Below are 14,369 nucleotides of genomic sequence, written 5' to 3'. Positions count from 1 at the left end.
TGACAAGGCAATTATCTTAGAACCGAGAGGAGACGCACACGAGACATGAAAATAACGCCGCTTCAAATCGTAAACGAAAATGTAGGTTATGTAAAATTTCGGACAGGAAATTGGAGAGAATATTTCACGTTTTATAACGTCGATATGACGCTCGAAATTCAAATTATTGCGATTGACACAAAATACTCCAAAATGGGGGCTTTTGCTCACAGGTTGGTACCCCTGTTTTGTCAATTTTTCGTGCACTCCCTTCGTAGTTATTTAAATATCTCTAAAAAATTCGATAAAATAATCAATTAGTGCCCACGCTTCACCCACTCGGTTTTTAGTTATTAATCTCAATATGTTAAAAACTCGCTTAACATAATTCATAATTTATTGGAAGTTGATTAAATCGTAAATAAATAGCAAAAAATAACTCGACACTTTCACGACACTTCGCTTCAATTTCAATTTTGATTTAACTCAAACGTGAAGTTAGACTCGTGTCATTTTGTCAAACGTCACTTTAATTTGAATGACAGTTGACATTTAAAGTCGAGCTCGCTAAATGTAGTTGTACGAAGTGCCAACTAGGCGCAGCAATTTTTTACAAGTTGGTAGCCCTGAAAACCATGAAAACTTGCGCATAACCTCAAAGTGCCCAACTCAAACATTATAAAAGATCGGTTTTTTATCTAGTTGGCTCAGTGAACGTATGTCGTACTATCTGTCATTCCCCAATATTATCACCAAATTGACGTGTTTATGTAAAGTTCGGACATACGTCTTAAAGTGGCCAACTCAGAAAATATAAAAGAATAGTTTTCTATCTAGTTGGCTCTTACTCTGTGAACGTATGTCCTGCTATTTGTCACTCCCCTATATGTATCACCAAATTGACCATTTTATGTTAAGTTCGGACATACGTCCCAAAGTGTCCAACTCGAACATTCCAAAAGATTAATTTTCTATCTAGTTGGCTGTTACTCTGTTAACTTTTACATCGATTTTTAATACAGAGATTTTTATTTTCGATGTATCATTAAAAATCGATAATTGCGGTTTCGACGTATGTATTTATTTTACACTCTTGATTTTGGTGTTATTTCGTTTGATTGGTTGTCAACGTATATTTTAGAATTTTGTTTACTCTTATTAATCTCGAATTTGATTTTTTTGATATAATTTATTTACTTACTATTTTGTTTATTACTTAAAGTATTTATTTATTTTTGTTTTTCTCGTATTTGTGTATTATTTTCTTCCTTTATTAAGAATTCTATTTATTTTTGTTTTTCACAATAAACTATGCTATATTGAGTTTTTTATTTACTATTTTTCAAAATCGATGTTTTCTCCGATTAGATTGGAGATCGACGTGCTCTTGTTGGAACTGAGTTCAATATCGATTTTTTTTACTCGATGTTCCCAGGTTTAGTCCTATCTGTCATTCCCCAACATGTATCACCAAATTGTCATTTTTATGTTAAGTTCGGACATACGTTTAAAAGTGCCCAACTCAGACATTCTAAAAGATTAATTTTTTATCTATGTAGTTGGCTATTACTTTGTGAACGTATGTCGTGCTATCTGTCATTTCCCTATATATATCACCAAACTGACGTTTTCATGTTAAGTTTGGACATACGTCTTAAAGTGCCCAACTCAGACATTATAAAATATTAGTTTTCTATTTAGTTGGCTCTTACTATGTGAACGTATGTCGTGCTATCTGTCATTCTCCAATATTTATCACCAAACTGTCGTTTTTATGTGAAGTTCGCCCATACGTCTCAAAGACATTATAAAAGATGAATTTTCTAACTAGTTGACTATTACTTTGTGAACGTATGTCGTGCTATCTGTCATTCTCCAATATTTATCACCAAATTGTCGTTTTTATGTTAAGTTCGGACGTACGTCTCAAAGTGCCCAACCCAGCCATTATAAAAATCTAATATCTATCTAGTTGGCTATGACTAGTGAACGTATGTCGGGATATCTGTCATTCCCGAACTTCTGTCAACTATTTGACGTTTTTATGTGAAGTTCCGGCATACGTTCGCAAGATTTCAAATGTTCAAGCCGGACACTTTCAATTACATAAATAGACTTGTTACCCCGTCGGTATGCCTGTCAACGAGTAGATAAGAAATAACCACATTGCAATCTTTCCGACATTCCGAAGCAACATAACTCGTACGGTTGAAAAAAGCCGGTAAAGTGACACATTCCAAACTAATCGCAATGTTACCAACATGTAAAAATTGCACTCATCGAACGCGAGCTGTCCTGCCGGTCCCGGTAAACCTCCGTCAAAAAAACCAAACAAAAAACAGAAGAAAAAAACACCAAAACTTTCGAATTTCGTACTCACCCACTGGTGATCGACGGAATTTCCCGTCTGTGGCGGTTCCTCTTTCGCCGGCCTTAATCCGGCCTTGGGCTTAGCAGGCGATAACCTACTTCCCGGCCTCGCGCTGAATGGGAAATAAGGGCTGTCGGCCGCGAAGGGCTCTCCCGTAGCTTGCGTTGGGCTAGCTCCGGGACCCGTATATACCGGACCGGCCGGACTAATAGCGTACGCCTGCAATTAATCATAAGACCGCATTTAGAATTATGCTGTGTTTAAACACGAAAAAAAAAAACATAAATGATGGTTAACTGCAATGTACTTCCTGTGGTACATGACGGTAGTTGAATAACCCCGGAAGGGTTGCTAGTGCGTCTATGTTATTATTTTCGGTTTTATAGCCGCGTTTTGAAAGTTCGATGATTTAATAACAGCTGCGAGTTGAAATGAATTGGAATGGGAGCGAGGAAGAAATTAAGGGTGACGACGCAAACTTTACCGAAATGATAACACAGCAGGCCTGGGAATCTCAAGTGGGTTGGCAGCAATGCCACCTTTGCATCGCTATTAGCATTTAACCTCAAACTGTCACTGGGACGCGCAGAGCTGCCAACAGGCTCCAAATTCCGCAGCCGACCGTTTTATGCAAGTTTCAAGCTGATTTTGATCCCGATCGGTAAACCAACATGTTGAAAGAATGCGAGGAAAAAGTTGTTTTGTACGCACGCATGACGAACGAGACAGGTGCACATTTTAATTGCACAAAATTTATAAAACTGTCAGTAGGCTGTGGATTTGACAAAGCGGACAAATCAATTACGACAAATCTGGTGACGACAAGTTTGTCATGTTGGCTGCGTGAAACGGCCGACGTTGCCAACTCTACGAAATTAAAAGTACCAAAAATTAGACAGGAAAAATGACGTTTAAAACATTTTAGGTTATGTGCATGCCAAATGTCACAACTCCAAGGGTCGATTTTCAATTTTTTTTAGTACTGACACTTCAGTGGCTATTTCAACAATAAATTCCCTCGAAAATTTACTTCAAAATGGTGATTCAGTGTTTTTGACCACTTCCCTTTCTAAATACCGTATAATCAGGTCTGCTGTGGAAAACAATGAACTCCATAAAGATACAGATCGTAAATTTGTCAATTTTTGGAGACAATAATACCAACCTTGGAATCAGAAAAATACCAAACTTTTGCATTTGGCAACACTAAAAAAACTAAAATGACAGTTGGCTGTACTTGAATGACAATTTAAACGTCAGTCATTCAGTGTTACCAAACACCAAACTGTGTAAACAAATGACCTTTCTAATTTGACAGCTACGTCTCATTCTTTTGTTTTCCACAGCAGCCCCTGATCAAGTTTAGTTATTTGTTGTAGAAAACGTTTAAGCATATATTCAATTCATCGTGAAATTCTGCGTCAAACGAGAGGTGGACCGAAGCGAGAAAAAGCTTATTTGCACATGCCGTGTTTGTTTGCGATCTTCGAAATCGTGCTAAAAGTAGAAACTTACCATGCCGTTATCTAGGGATCCATATGGTGGCTGAAATCCGGGTTTTTCTGTAACAAAAAATGTCGATCAAATTTGTTGTCTAGCTCGCCGAAAATGGACATTTTCAACATATAACCTTAACAAGTGACAGATGACAATTCGTGACGTCATTCCAAAGCCTCCTTTCCGGTTAGGAAACAACCAGCCCACTCTGATAGAAGAAGTCGCTTAATAAAGTGGTCACGAAAAAACGTGAACAAGTAAACAATTGTTTTCACTTAATCCTAACTTAGGTAACAGTGGCGTTCGTCATCGTTTTTTCTTTAAATTCGTTTAACGAAATGAATCGAGTATCTTTAGAAAGCACTTTAAATTCTCAATAAAACAACCTTGAGATCATGGAGTTATGAGATGTTCCATTTCGCGGATCAAGTTGCACTGTACAGTGCGTTTTTTCAAGTACAGGGCGATTCTTTTCAGTATTAATCAAAGGCGGCGTTGAAATTGTTGGGCGCCATTTCTTACATCACACGATTTTACCCATTTCGTTTGTTTTAATGTTAATTAACTCAACTCAGACCCTTTAAAATATTATTTTCTATCTAGTTGGCTATTACTCTGTGAAGGTATGTCGTGCTATCTGTCATTCTCCAATATTTATCAAAAAATTGTCGTTTTTATGTTAAGTTCGGACATACGTCTCAAAGTGCCCAACTCCGACATTCTAAAAGATGAATTTTCTAGCTAGTTGACTATTGGTTTGTGAACGTATGTCGTGCTATCTGTCATTCTGCAAGATTTATCACCAAATTGTCGTTTTTATGTTAAGTTCGGACATACGTCTCAAAGTGCCCAACTCAGACATTCTAAAAAAAAATTTTTGTGGGCCAAAACTTCTTGTAGCAGTCGCTTAAATTTGGCTGATGACAATCATGTCATGTAGCAACAATCCGCCACGAAACAAATTCGATGTAATTGTGTAAAATATGTCGCCAATGCCAATAGCTCTTGTTCAATTAGCCCCCTGGTCCTCCTTGAGTCTACGCTCGTGTGTGAAGTGTTCAATCAGTGTGGGAATTCCCTAAGACCTACGTGCAAAGATGCAAAGCCACCTTAGATTGATATTAGAAGGAAGGAGTATGTGGCTCACCCTCCGAGACGCCTGCAGCAAATCTGTTTTTCTAAGTAAAAATGAAAATGAAATAACATGAGACTACCCCCATGTTACACAAATCCCGAAACAGTGACCGAGCGGCAAATCCAGATCCCACATTATCCCACACGTCAAACATAATCAAAATCAACAGAGTTCCGCTCGGGTGAGCCTGTCTGGAACAAAACCACGGTCAACTTGCTATCTTCTGGCTCTGATCTCCACTAATGAATATTATCTTATTATGACATCCACGGTTTAATGAGAAATAATTCACGTCCCCTTGAACAGCAATAAACTCCATCTCTTCGCATGCCGGAAGCGTAACTCCAGTAGTTTTCATTTTGACAGTCAGTCGTCCGCAAATTACCGCGCTCTGATTGATGACAGATCTCGCAATCTGCGCCATTTTTCTTTCGATCGTGCCTTCGATCAATTTACCACAAACGTTGACCTCGCGCGCGTGCACATTTCGGACGAAAACACACACCTTTGGAGACTCATTAAAAAATCGTGTGTTTCCCAGCTGTCGGGGCGCTGCTTTGATTCACTTTTTCGACTTTCTGAGGCCACCATCTGCTTTTTCCGTTAGATTTGTGATGTCATCAAGGATGGAATTAGAACGAATCAGGTTCAAGGTTGATTTTGCCACAAATCACAGCCGCGATCTGATAGGCCGGACGTGTCACGTGACCGAAGTGCTGTTACGAGTGACATGTGTCAAGTTAATCAAAATGTTCTCAGCCTACTCGACGCGGTTTAATTATCATTAGTTTCATTAGATATACAGGGTTGTCATATTAAATAATTATTTTTTGTCAAAGTTAAAAAGTGTTCTTTTGAACGAAACTGTCGATTAATCCCTACAATGGCTGAATGATTGAATGAGTGGCATCGCTCGTGTTAACAATGAAGAGTTCAACGTAAATCAAATCAATCGGCACAATGATGAATGGCGTTTCCACAAAAACAGACAATTTAAACACTCGGCCCAGCAGAGATTGTGCAATCTAAAAATTTTTGACGTTTATTTGGTAATTTTCGTGTTATTTGCTTGTTGATTTCTAATAAAATTGAAGTGCCGCAATATCTCCGTCGAGTGCATCGATTGGACTAGTTTGCATCTACAGTAGCTTCATTGTGACATCAAAAACAGTTTCACAATGAGATTCATTATGACGCTGCTTTTGGTGACTTTTTGGTCTATTTGGGTGGCAGCAAAGCGGAGTTATGTCTTTTGTTCTTAACTTATATGCGAATGTCAAACTTTAAGTAACATATGTTGGGAATTTTTAATCTTTGGTTTGGGACCTTCATAAAGTGGAAAAAAGAGCGTATTTAACACGTTGAAAGAGATGCACTTGTTCCTCGCGGTTTTAAACCACCCGGGCGGCAAAACAACGACCTGTTTAACTTGGATGGTAACATACATACTGACGCAAAAAAAATCAAAAGTGAAAAAATCGACAATTTATTATTATTATCAAACACCCCGTATATTTTTTAAATTTGTGACTTTTGATTATTTTTTTCTGACAAGCGACTGAATATATCGTGTGGTCCATTAAATTTCCATCCTGGACAGACCATGCACTTTGAACGTATGTTAGCTTCTTACTCGAAAACTGTCAAATCCTTCGAATATCAAGTTTTTACATGTCAAAACTAGTGCAATGGTGTTAGCTACGACATATTTTTTCTCAAAGCCAACTGTGAAAAGAAATTTAATTGGTCACATAATTTATAAATCCTCAGCTACTTTCGAAAGTATGTCTTTGATTAAAAAAAATCTGTGTTTGACAACTGGAAATTTTAATTTAATTTTAAATCCTTGACGTTTTTTCACAAAATTCGCAGTTTCACAAGACAATACTTGACACAAACAAAAAACGGTTGCTTTAATCAAAGATGACTTGTTATTTTATGAGCGACTAGTAAGAAAAAAACTGTCAACGCTCTCAAATATTTGGTTTTGATAAGTCAAAACTGTAACGATTGTGTTAGCTAAGACATGATTTTTTTTTCTCAAAGGCCACTGCGAATAAAAATTTAATTTCAATTTATAAACACTCAGATGTTTTCAAACGGATGTCGATGATTAAAAAAAATTCTGTCTTCGACGACTGGCAATTTTGAGGTTATGAAGTTCAAAATGGAGGACCCTTGAAATTTCTTCACGAAATTCGCAGTTTTACACGTCAGTTTCTTAACACAAACAAAAAACGGCAGCTTTAATCTAAGACATGACTTGTAATTTCATAGGCGACTAATAAGAAAAAACTGTCAAATCTATCAAATTTTATGGGTTAAAACTGATGCAGTGGTGTGTTAACTACGACATGACTTTTTGACTCAAAGCCAACTTCGAATAGAAATTTAATGGATCACCGAATTTATAAATCTCATCCATTTTCGAAAGTATGTCTTTGATTAAAAAAAAATCTGTCTTTGACGACTGGCAATAGTGAGATTATGACCTTCAAAATGGCGAATCCTTAAAGTTTTTTCACAAAATTCGTAGTTTAAAAGTTGACACAAAGGAAAAACTGTTGCTTTAATCAAAGACATGTCTTGTAATTTCATAGGCGACTAATAAGACAAAACTGTCAAATCTCTCAACTATCAAATTTTCATGGGTTAAAACTGGTGCAGTCATGTTAGCTACGACATAATATTTTTTCTCAAAGCCAACTGCGAATAGAAATTTAATTGGCCACACAATTTATACTCAGATATTTTCGAAAGTTTGTAGATGATTAAAAAAAAATCTGTTTTTGGCGATAGACAATTTTGAGGTTATGAAGTTCAAAATAGCGGATCGTTAAAATTTTTTCACGAAATTCGCAGTCCTACACGTCAATTACTTGACACAAACAAAAAACGGTTGCTTTAATCAAAGACATGACTTGTTTTCATAGACTAATAAGAAAAAAAATTGTCAAAGCTCTCAAATATTTGGTTTTTATACGTCAAAACTGCAAAGGTAGTGTTAGCTACGACATGACTTTTTTTCTGAAAGCCAACTGCAAATGAACTTTAAATAAAACACAAAATATTTAAATCCTAAGCCCGATTCGAAAGCACGTCTTAGCTTAATCTTTGACAACTGTCGATTTTAAAGTTGTGAGGTGATTCAAAATGGCGGTTTTCACAAAATTCCGAGTTCCACCAGTTAATTACTTGACACAAAAAAAGTGTTGCTTCAATCAAAGACATGACTTGTAATTTCATAGACGACTAATAAGCAATAAGGAATAAGAGTGGTGTTAGCTGCGACATGACTTTTTTCTCAACGCCAACTCCGAATGGACATTAAACGAAACACAGAAAAAATATTTGATAAAGAGCCATTTTGAGTTCGTAAAGTTATTCAAAATGGCGGTTTTCTAAAGTTTCCTCACAAGTCAAATTACGCGACACAAACATAAAAACCGCTGCTTCAATCAAAGACATGCCTCGTTATGTTCCCAGCCGACTTGCTCCTCAAGAAAAAGAACAAACTTGTTGACTTTTGCCATACTTTACATTACAATCAGAATTCGAAGCCAGTTTACTCAGATCGTTAATAAGCTCCCGATTTGACATGTGACAATCAGGTGACCATTGATGCGCATCGACAGTTTTATCGTATTAATTAAAGTCGGCCGTGTTTAAGCTGTAGAAAGTTCTAAAACCTAAAAATGTCAAAAAGTGAAGTTGATTTAATGACATAAAAGGCAGTGAATAATAAATGGATATTTGCAGGCTTTAAGGCAAACTGTCATTAGCTGGGAAAACGCACAACTTCTTCTATAAAAACAGTAATTTTGATCAATCCATCAAACGAATTATGCAACACTTTCAGAATCCCATCAATGCTCATTGACTAACGGCAATTGACGTTCGAGTTTAATCTCTTGCCTTTATTTGGATGAACTTTTCTTTTTACGATCGCAGTAATTTTTGCCATTGAATCTCGGCAAACTAGACGAAATTAGTGGAGGAAAAAAAAGGGTAAATTTAGCGTGGCGACGCCACCGAGAGAAAAACTTAATTCATTAGGTAATAAGAAGTAAAATTGTAATGTCTTGTATAAAAGACGGTTGAATACCAAAAGCAGATGTTTTGTAGTATAACGAACTATCTGAAAACGCGGTCACGTTTTGATGTAGTCGTCTCACTTTACCTGTTGGAAATAACAGCAAGACATTAGGCGTAAACAAGAACGAAAGAAGATACACACACGAGCGTTTTATAACAAGGATAATGAACTCTAACTGTTCATGTCGTAGGGACCATTTCGTAAAAGCAATTAAATATGAATATGACCCATATCATCATCGTTCGTATGGACCAAGTGAAAGACCCTTCCAGAAAACCTCGCCGAGATCGTAGACATCGAAAGGGTCCTCCACGTGATAAAGATTTCCACCGGAAACAACGCGAAAACCGAATTTCCCCCAACTGTCATTAAGCCTCCTTGATTTTTCTATTTTTCAAAACAATCAAGTCACCGGTGACATTTCTCAAACAAAGCAGCAAGTTGGTAAGTTGGGTTTTCTCGCCCTCGGGGGGCACGGGGCTGCGCCCCCCAACCAGTCCCATCACCGAAACAACCCCAACATCCTCGATCAGCGTCGCTCGGCACCCCGAGAACTCCTTTTTACCACCAAGAAGGGCACCCACAACATAAATAAACCACTCGTTAAAAAACTTAACACAATGAAAACACTGAGGGGTAATCACTGGTTGAAAATGCGAAAACTCGCCGCCCCCGGGCGAAAATCGGGTCCTTTGCACCGCCAACTCGCTTGTTTGATTGAGAAAACGGCCCCCGAACGGGGTTTCGGAGGAAATTTTGGGCTTTTAAACAAGCTGTTTTAATGTTTTGGATCGCACGCGTAGAACCATGGGAACATTTCGGCGATAAATGCGCGTTGAAGGGGCGCCACGACCCCGAAAAGGCGTCCATGGGGCGCGCGGAGACTTAAATATTCACTCACCTGGGGCCTTATTCGCAATTTTATTAAAACAATTGGTGAAAACTTCATATAAATGGTGCATTGGCTCTTCATCGCTAGCAGCCATTTTTACTTACTACTGACAACTCGCGACGAGGGCGACATCTTCACCGTCGTGGTAAACGAACAGTCACAAAAGCGCGCGGAATTTGAATCGGAAGAGCTCGGGGGCTGCAGGGGGCTAAAAGTTGGCTGTAGGCCAAATAATCATCTTCATAAATAGTCACAGTAACGACATTAAACCCACTTTTAACCCTAAATAGTGTAAAAAGTATGTTTATACAAAAAATTTAAATTAAGTAGCCCCACTGTTATGTTACTTTTTCCGACTAGGACTTTTTTTTGTACGTTTAGGAATGAAACATCTGTCAGTTTGGCGGTAAATAAAAATAGTAAATTTCTTTGTTTTTTTTTTAAATCTTGATTACAACGCCATCTGTCAAAAAACTTAAATTACAAAAATTTGACACTATAATAAAGATTTGATCAAATGGCGCAAAACAAATAATGTCATAAGTCATAACAAACTTTAAAAAAAAAAAAACTCTCAAAATGACTTCATTTACAACACAAGTGATGTAATTAAGTCGTTTTTCATAACTATTTGTGAACAATTAGTGCCAAAAAAACTAATACATTTTTTCACAATTTGCATATCAAATACATTTCTTTTTGTTTGTTAACGCATTCAAAACGAGTGCGGAAATTAGAAAAAAATAGCGTGAAAAACACGTTTTATAAAACACATTTTACTCTTTTCAAATAAATAACAATGTCAGAAAAAACTGACAATGACAAAAAACGCATAATTTGATGCAAAAGGCAGTCCTAGAAGTTGTTGCAAAAGACATTCGCAAAATTGTTGCAAGTGCGAAATTTGTTGCAAACGCAAGACAGTTTTTTGCAGCTCAGAATTATTTGTTGCAAAATACAATTACGAAATTGTTGCAAGTGCGGAATTTGTTGCAAAAGAAAGACAGTTCGGGCAATTCTGAGCAGCTCAGAATTATTTGTTGCAGAAGACAGTCGCGGATTTGTTGCAAATGCGGAATTTGTTGCAAATGAATGACAGCTGGGACAGTTCAGCTGAGCAGCTCAGAAAAATTTGTTGCAAAAGACAGCGGAATAATTCTCATCAAAAAATTTGTTGCAAAAGACAGTCGGGATAATTCTTAGCAGCGCAGAAATTGTTGCAAAAGACAGCTGCGGAATTGTTGCAAGTGCGAAATTTGTTGCAAACGCAAGACAGTTGGGACAGTTTTTAGCAGCTCTAAATTATTTGTTGCAAAAGACAGCGGAATAATTCTCATCAAAAAATTTGTTGCAAAAGACAATCGGGATAATTCTTAGCAGCGCAGAAATTGTTGCAAAAAACAGTCGCGGAATTGTTGCAAGTGCGAAATTTGTTGCAAACGCAAACAATCACGAAACTGTTACGAATGCAGAATTTGTTGCAAATGTAAAACAATAGAATAGTTCTTGGCAGCAATCATTTGTTGCAAAAGACAGTCAAAATAGTTTTATCAGCGCAGAATTTGTTGCAAAAGACAGTCGTCAAAGCGAGATTTGTTGCAAATGAAAGACAGTTTTGAATAGCTCAAAATTATTTGTTACAAAAGACAGTCTGGATAATTCTTGTCAGCGCAGAATTTGTTGCAAAAGACAATCGCGGAATTGTTGCAAATGTGGAATTTGTTGCAAATTAAAGACAGTTGAGATAGTTTTGAGCAGCACAGAATTATTTGTTGCAAAAGACAATCATAATAATTCTTATCAGTGCAAGATTTGTTGCAAAAGAAAGACAGTTCGGGCAATTCTGAGCAGCTCAGAATTATTTGTTGCAAAAGACAGCGGAATAATTCTCATCAAAAAATTTGTTGCAAAAGACAGTCGGGATAATTCTTAGCAGCGCAGAAATTGTTGCAAAAAACAGTCGCGGAATTGTTGCAAGTGCGAAATTTGTTGCAAACGCAAGACAGTTGGGACTGTTTTTAGCAGCTCTGAATTATTTGTTGCAAAAGACAATCACGAAACTGTTACGAATGCAGAATTTGTTGCAAATGAAAAACAATAGAATAGTAGTTGGGAGCAATCATTTGTTGCAAAAGACAGTCAAAATAGTTTTATCAGCGCAGAATTTGTTGCAAAAGACAGTCGCCAAAGCGAAATTTGTTGCAAATGAAACACAGTTCTGAGTAGCTCAAAATTATTTGTTGCAAAAGACAGTCAGGATAATTCTTGTCAGTTCAATAGCGGAATTGTTGCAAATGTGGAATTTGTTGCAAATGAAAGACAGTTGAGATCGTTTTGAGCAGCACAGAATTATTTGTTGCAAAAGACAGTCGAAATAGTTCTTTGCAGCGCAAAATTTGTTGCAACACTTGCAAGTGCAAAGTTTGTTGCAGACGCAAGACAGTTGGCACAGTTTTTTGCAGCTCAGAATTATTTGTTGCAAAAGACAATTACGGGATTGTTGCAACGGAAAAAATAGTTAAAACACAAATTTGTTGCAAAAGATAATCGAAGACAGTCGCGGAATTGTTGCAAATGAAAGACAGTTGAGACAATTCTTGGCTGTTCAAAATTCTTTGTTGCAAAAGACAGTTGGAAAAGATGATTGAAACACAAATTTGTTGCAAAAAACAGTCAAAATAGTTCTTGTCAGCGCAAAATTTGTTGTAAAAGATAGTCGCGGAATTGTTGCAAATGCGGAATTTGTTGCAAATGAAAGACAATTGAGCAGCACAGATTTATTTGTTGCTAAAGACAATCGGAAAACAACCAAAACACAAATTTATTAAAAGACAGTCATGATCATTCTTGTCAGTGCAAAATTTGTTGCAAAAGACAGTCGCGGAATTGTTGCAAATGAAAGACAATTGAGACAATTCTTGGCGGTTCAGAATTCTTTGTTGCAAAAGACAGTCGGAAAATATGATTGAAACACAAATGTTGCAAAAAACAGTCGGAATATTTCTTGTCAGCGCAAAATTTGTTGCAAAATACAGTCGCGAAATTGTTGCAAATGAAAGACAGTTGAGATAATGCCTAGCAGCTCAAAATTTATTGTTCCAAAAGACAGTTTGAAGAGAACATTCCATAAAATTTTCAAATTTCGCCCCAAAGCGCCGCCAGCGCCCCCATAACAAACCGCCACCTCTTGCAACCACCATGACAACGCGTCAATCTGTCACCTGTCATCGTGAGACTTTTAAGGTTAAAATGGACGTCGACTCCGAGAGCACCGCCACTTCCGTCGACGAAAACACGGAAAACTTCTGCGACAACCCCACCAGAGACACCCTTGCGGAGGGTTTGATGGGTCTCATCAAGCCCACGGTGGACCAACTGGACGAGCGAGTGCGCGCTACGAGGTGGTCTAAAAGTCGTCCTCTCTTTATTCTACCCCAATGTTTCAGAATATCGCAATTGGAGCTGAAGCAGTGCATTGACAGCCTCTCTGAAGAACTGAAGAAAGTCAGCGAGAGCCAACAATCCACCGTGGATTTGGATTTGTACGTGAAGAAGTTAATCAACGCCAAGCAGAGGGTGACGGTGCTGTCCAACATCCTGCAGAACGTCCAGGATCGGTTGAACAAAGTCCACGCGTCGATTGAGAAGGAGACGGTGAAGCGGAAAGTGATTCTCAACAATACGATAGAGGATCAGAGTCCGTGATGGGGCTAAAAACGCCCAAGTACGACTTGACGGGGTACCCGGAGGTGTACGAGCCCAGCGAGGACACGTTTCTTTTTCTCGACGCTTTGGAACAAGAAATGCAGTTCTTGATCGATTTAACCCCCGAATTCGTCGTCGAAATTGGCTCTGGGAGCGGCGTCATCATCACCGCTTTAGCTTCGTTTTTGGACTGCCAGTGCTTCGCCACTGATATCAACATCGACGCCTGTGGGGCCACCGCAAAAACCGCCTCTCTAAACCACGCGAACGTTCACTGTCTTAACGGGGACTTGTTGGGCAATTTCCGTGAAAATGTCTTTGATGTTGTCTTGTTCAACCCCCCTTATGTGGTCACGGATCCTTCCGAAATCACGGGACGGGGGCTCAGTAGAGCCTGGGCCGGCGGTCTAGAGGGGCGGCACACCACAGACCGCGTACTTCTTAATTTGGACAAGTTTCTCACCCCCAGAGGGGTCTGCTACATGGTGCTCCTGAAAGAAAACAATTTACCGGAAATCCGAGAATTAATGGCGGCACGAAATTTCGGAAGTGACGTCATTTTGGAGAGGAGGATCCGAGGGGAACATTTGTTTATTGTAAAATTTGCAAGGATTTTGTAAAAAACGCGTCGAATAAAAAGATTTTTGTTCAAATTCCGCGCCTTTACTTAGGGGGAAAAACAAAATCACCAGCA

General features: G+C 38.2%; 3 protein-coding genes across 8 annotated transcripts in view; 2 read left to right on the top strand and 1 right to left on the bottom strand.

Annotated features, from left to right (window-relative positions):
- da (transcription factor daughterless) overlaps positions 1-10,118 on the bottom strand; it is a 38,951-nt gene extending 28,833 nt beyond the window's left edge. For 5 of the 6 annotated variants that reach the window (XM_088050148.1, XM_088050151.1, XM_088050149.1 and 2 more), the window contains exons 1-3: positions 9,980-10,118; positions 3,866-3,912; positions 2,360-2,569 (exon numbers count right to left, since the gene is read on the bottom strand). In XM_088050148.1, coding sequence (XP_087906274.1) covers positions 2,360-2,569; positions 3,866-3,912; positions 9,980-10,064 — 342 coding nt within the window. In that variant the 5' untranslated portion in view covers positions 10,065-10,118. The remainder of the gene's footprint in view (positions 1-2,359; positions 2,570-3,865; positions 3,913-9,979) is intronic. The other variant, XM_088050153.1, reaches the window with a different exon arrangement.
- A 3,029-nt stretch (positions 10,119-13,147) lies between these two features.
- Snapin (SNAP associated protein) lies at positions 13,148-13,675 on the top strand. The gene is made up of 2 exons (XM_088042602.1): positions 13,148-13,371; positions 13,417-13,675. The coding sequence occupies exons 1-2, from the start codon at positions 13,169-13,171 to the stop codon at positions 13,673-13,675; spliced, it is 462 nt and encodes a 153-aa protein (XP_087898728.1). The 5' UTR covers positions 13,148-13,168.
- HemK2 (HemK methyltransferase 2) lies at positions 13,675-14,328 on the top strand. Its single transcript, XM_088042594.1, has one exon. The coding sequence runs from the start codon at positions 13,675-13,677 to the stop codon at positions 14,293-14,295; it is 621 nt and encodes a 206-aa protein (XP_087898720.1). The 3' UTR covers positions 14,296-14,328.
- Positions 14,329-14,369: the final 41 nt, after the last annotated feature.

Source organism: Gnatocerus cornutus, chromosome 1 (assembly GCF_029298725.1).
Source record: "Gnatocerus cornutus isolate USDA-ARS CGAHR chromosome 1, icGnaCorn1.1, whole genome shotgun sequence".
Taxonomy (NCBI): Eukaryota; Metazoa; Arthropoda; class Insecta; order Coleoptera; family Tenebrionidae; genus Gnatocerus; species Gnatocerus cornutus.
The sequence above is the reverse complement of the archived record's forward strand: the minus strand, read 5'-3'. Positions and strand labels throughout refer to the sequence as shown.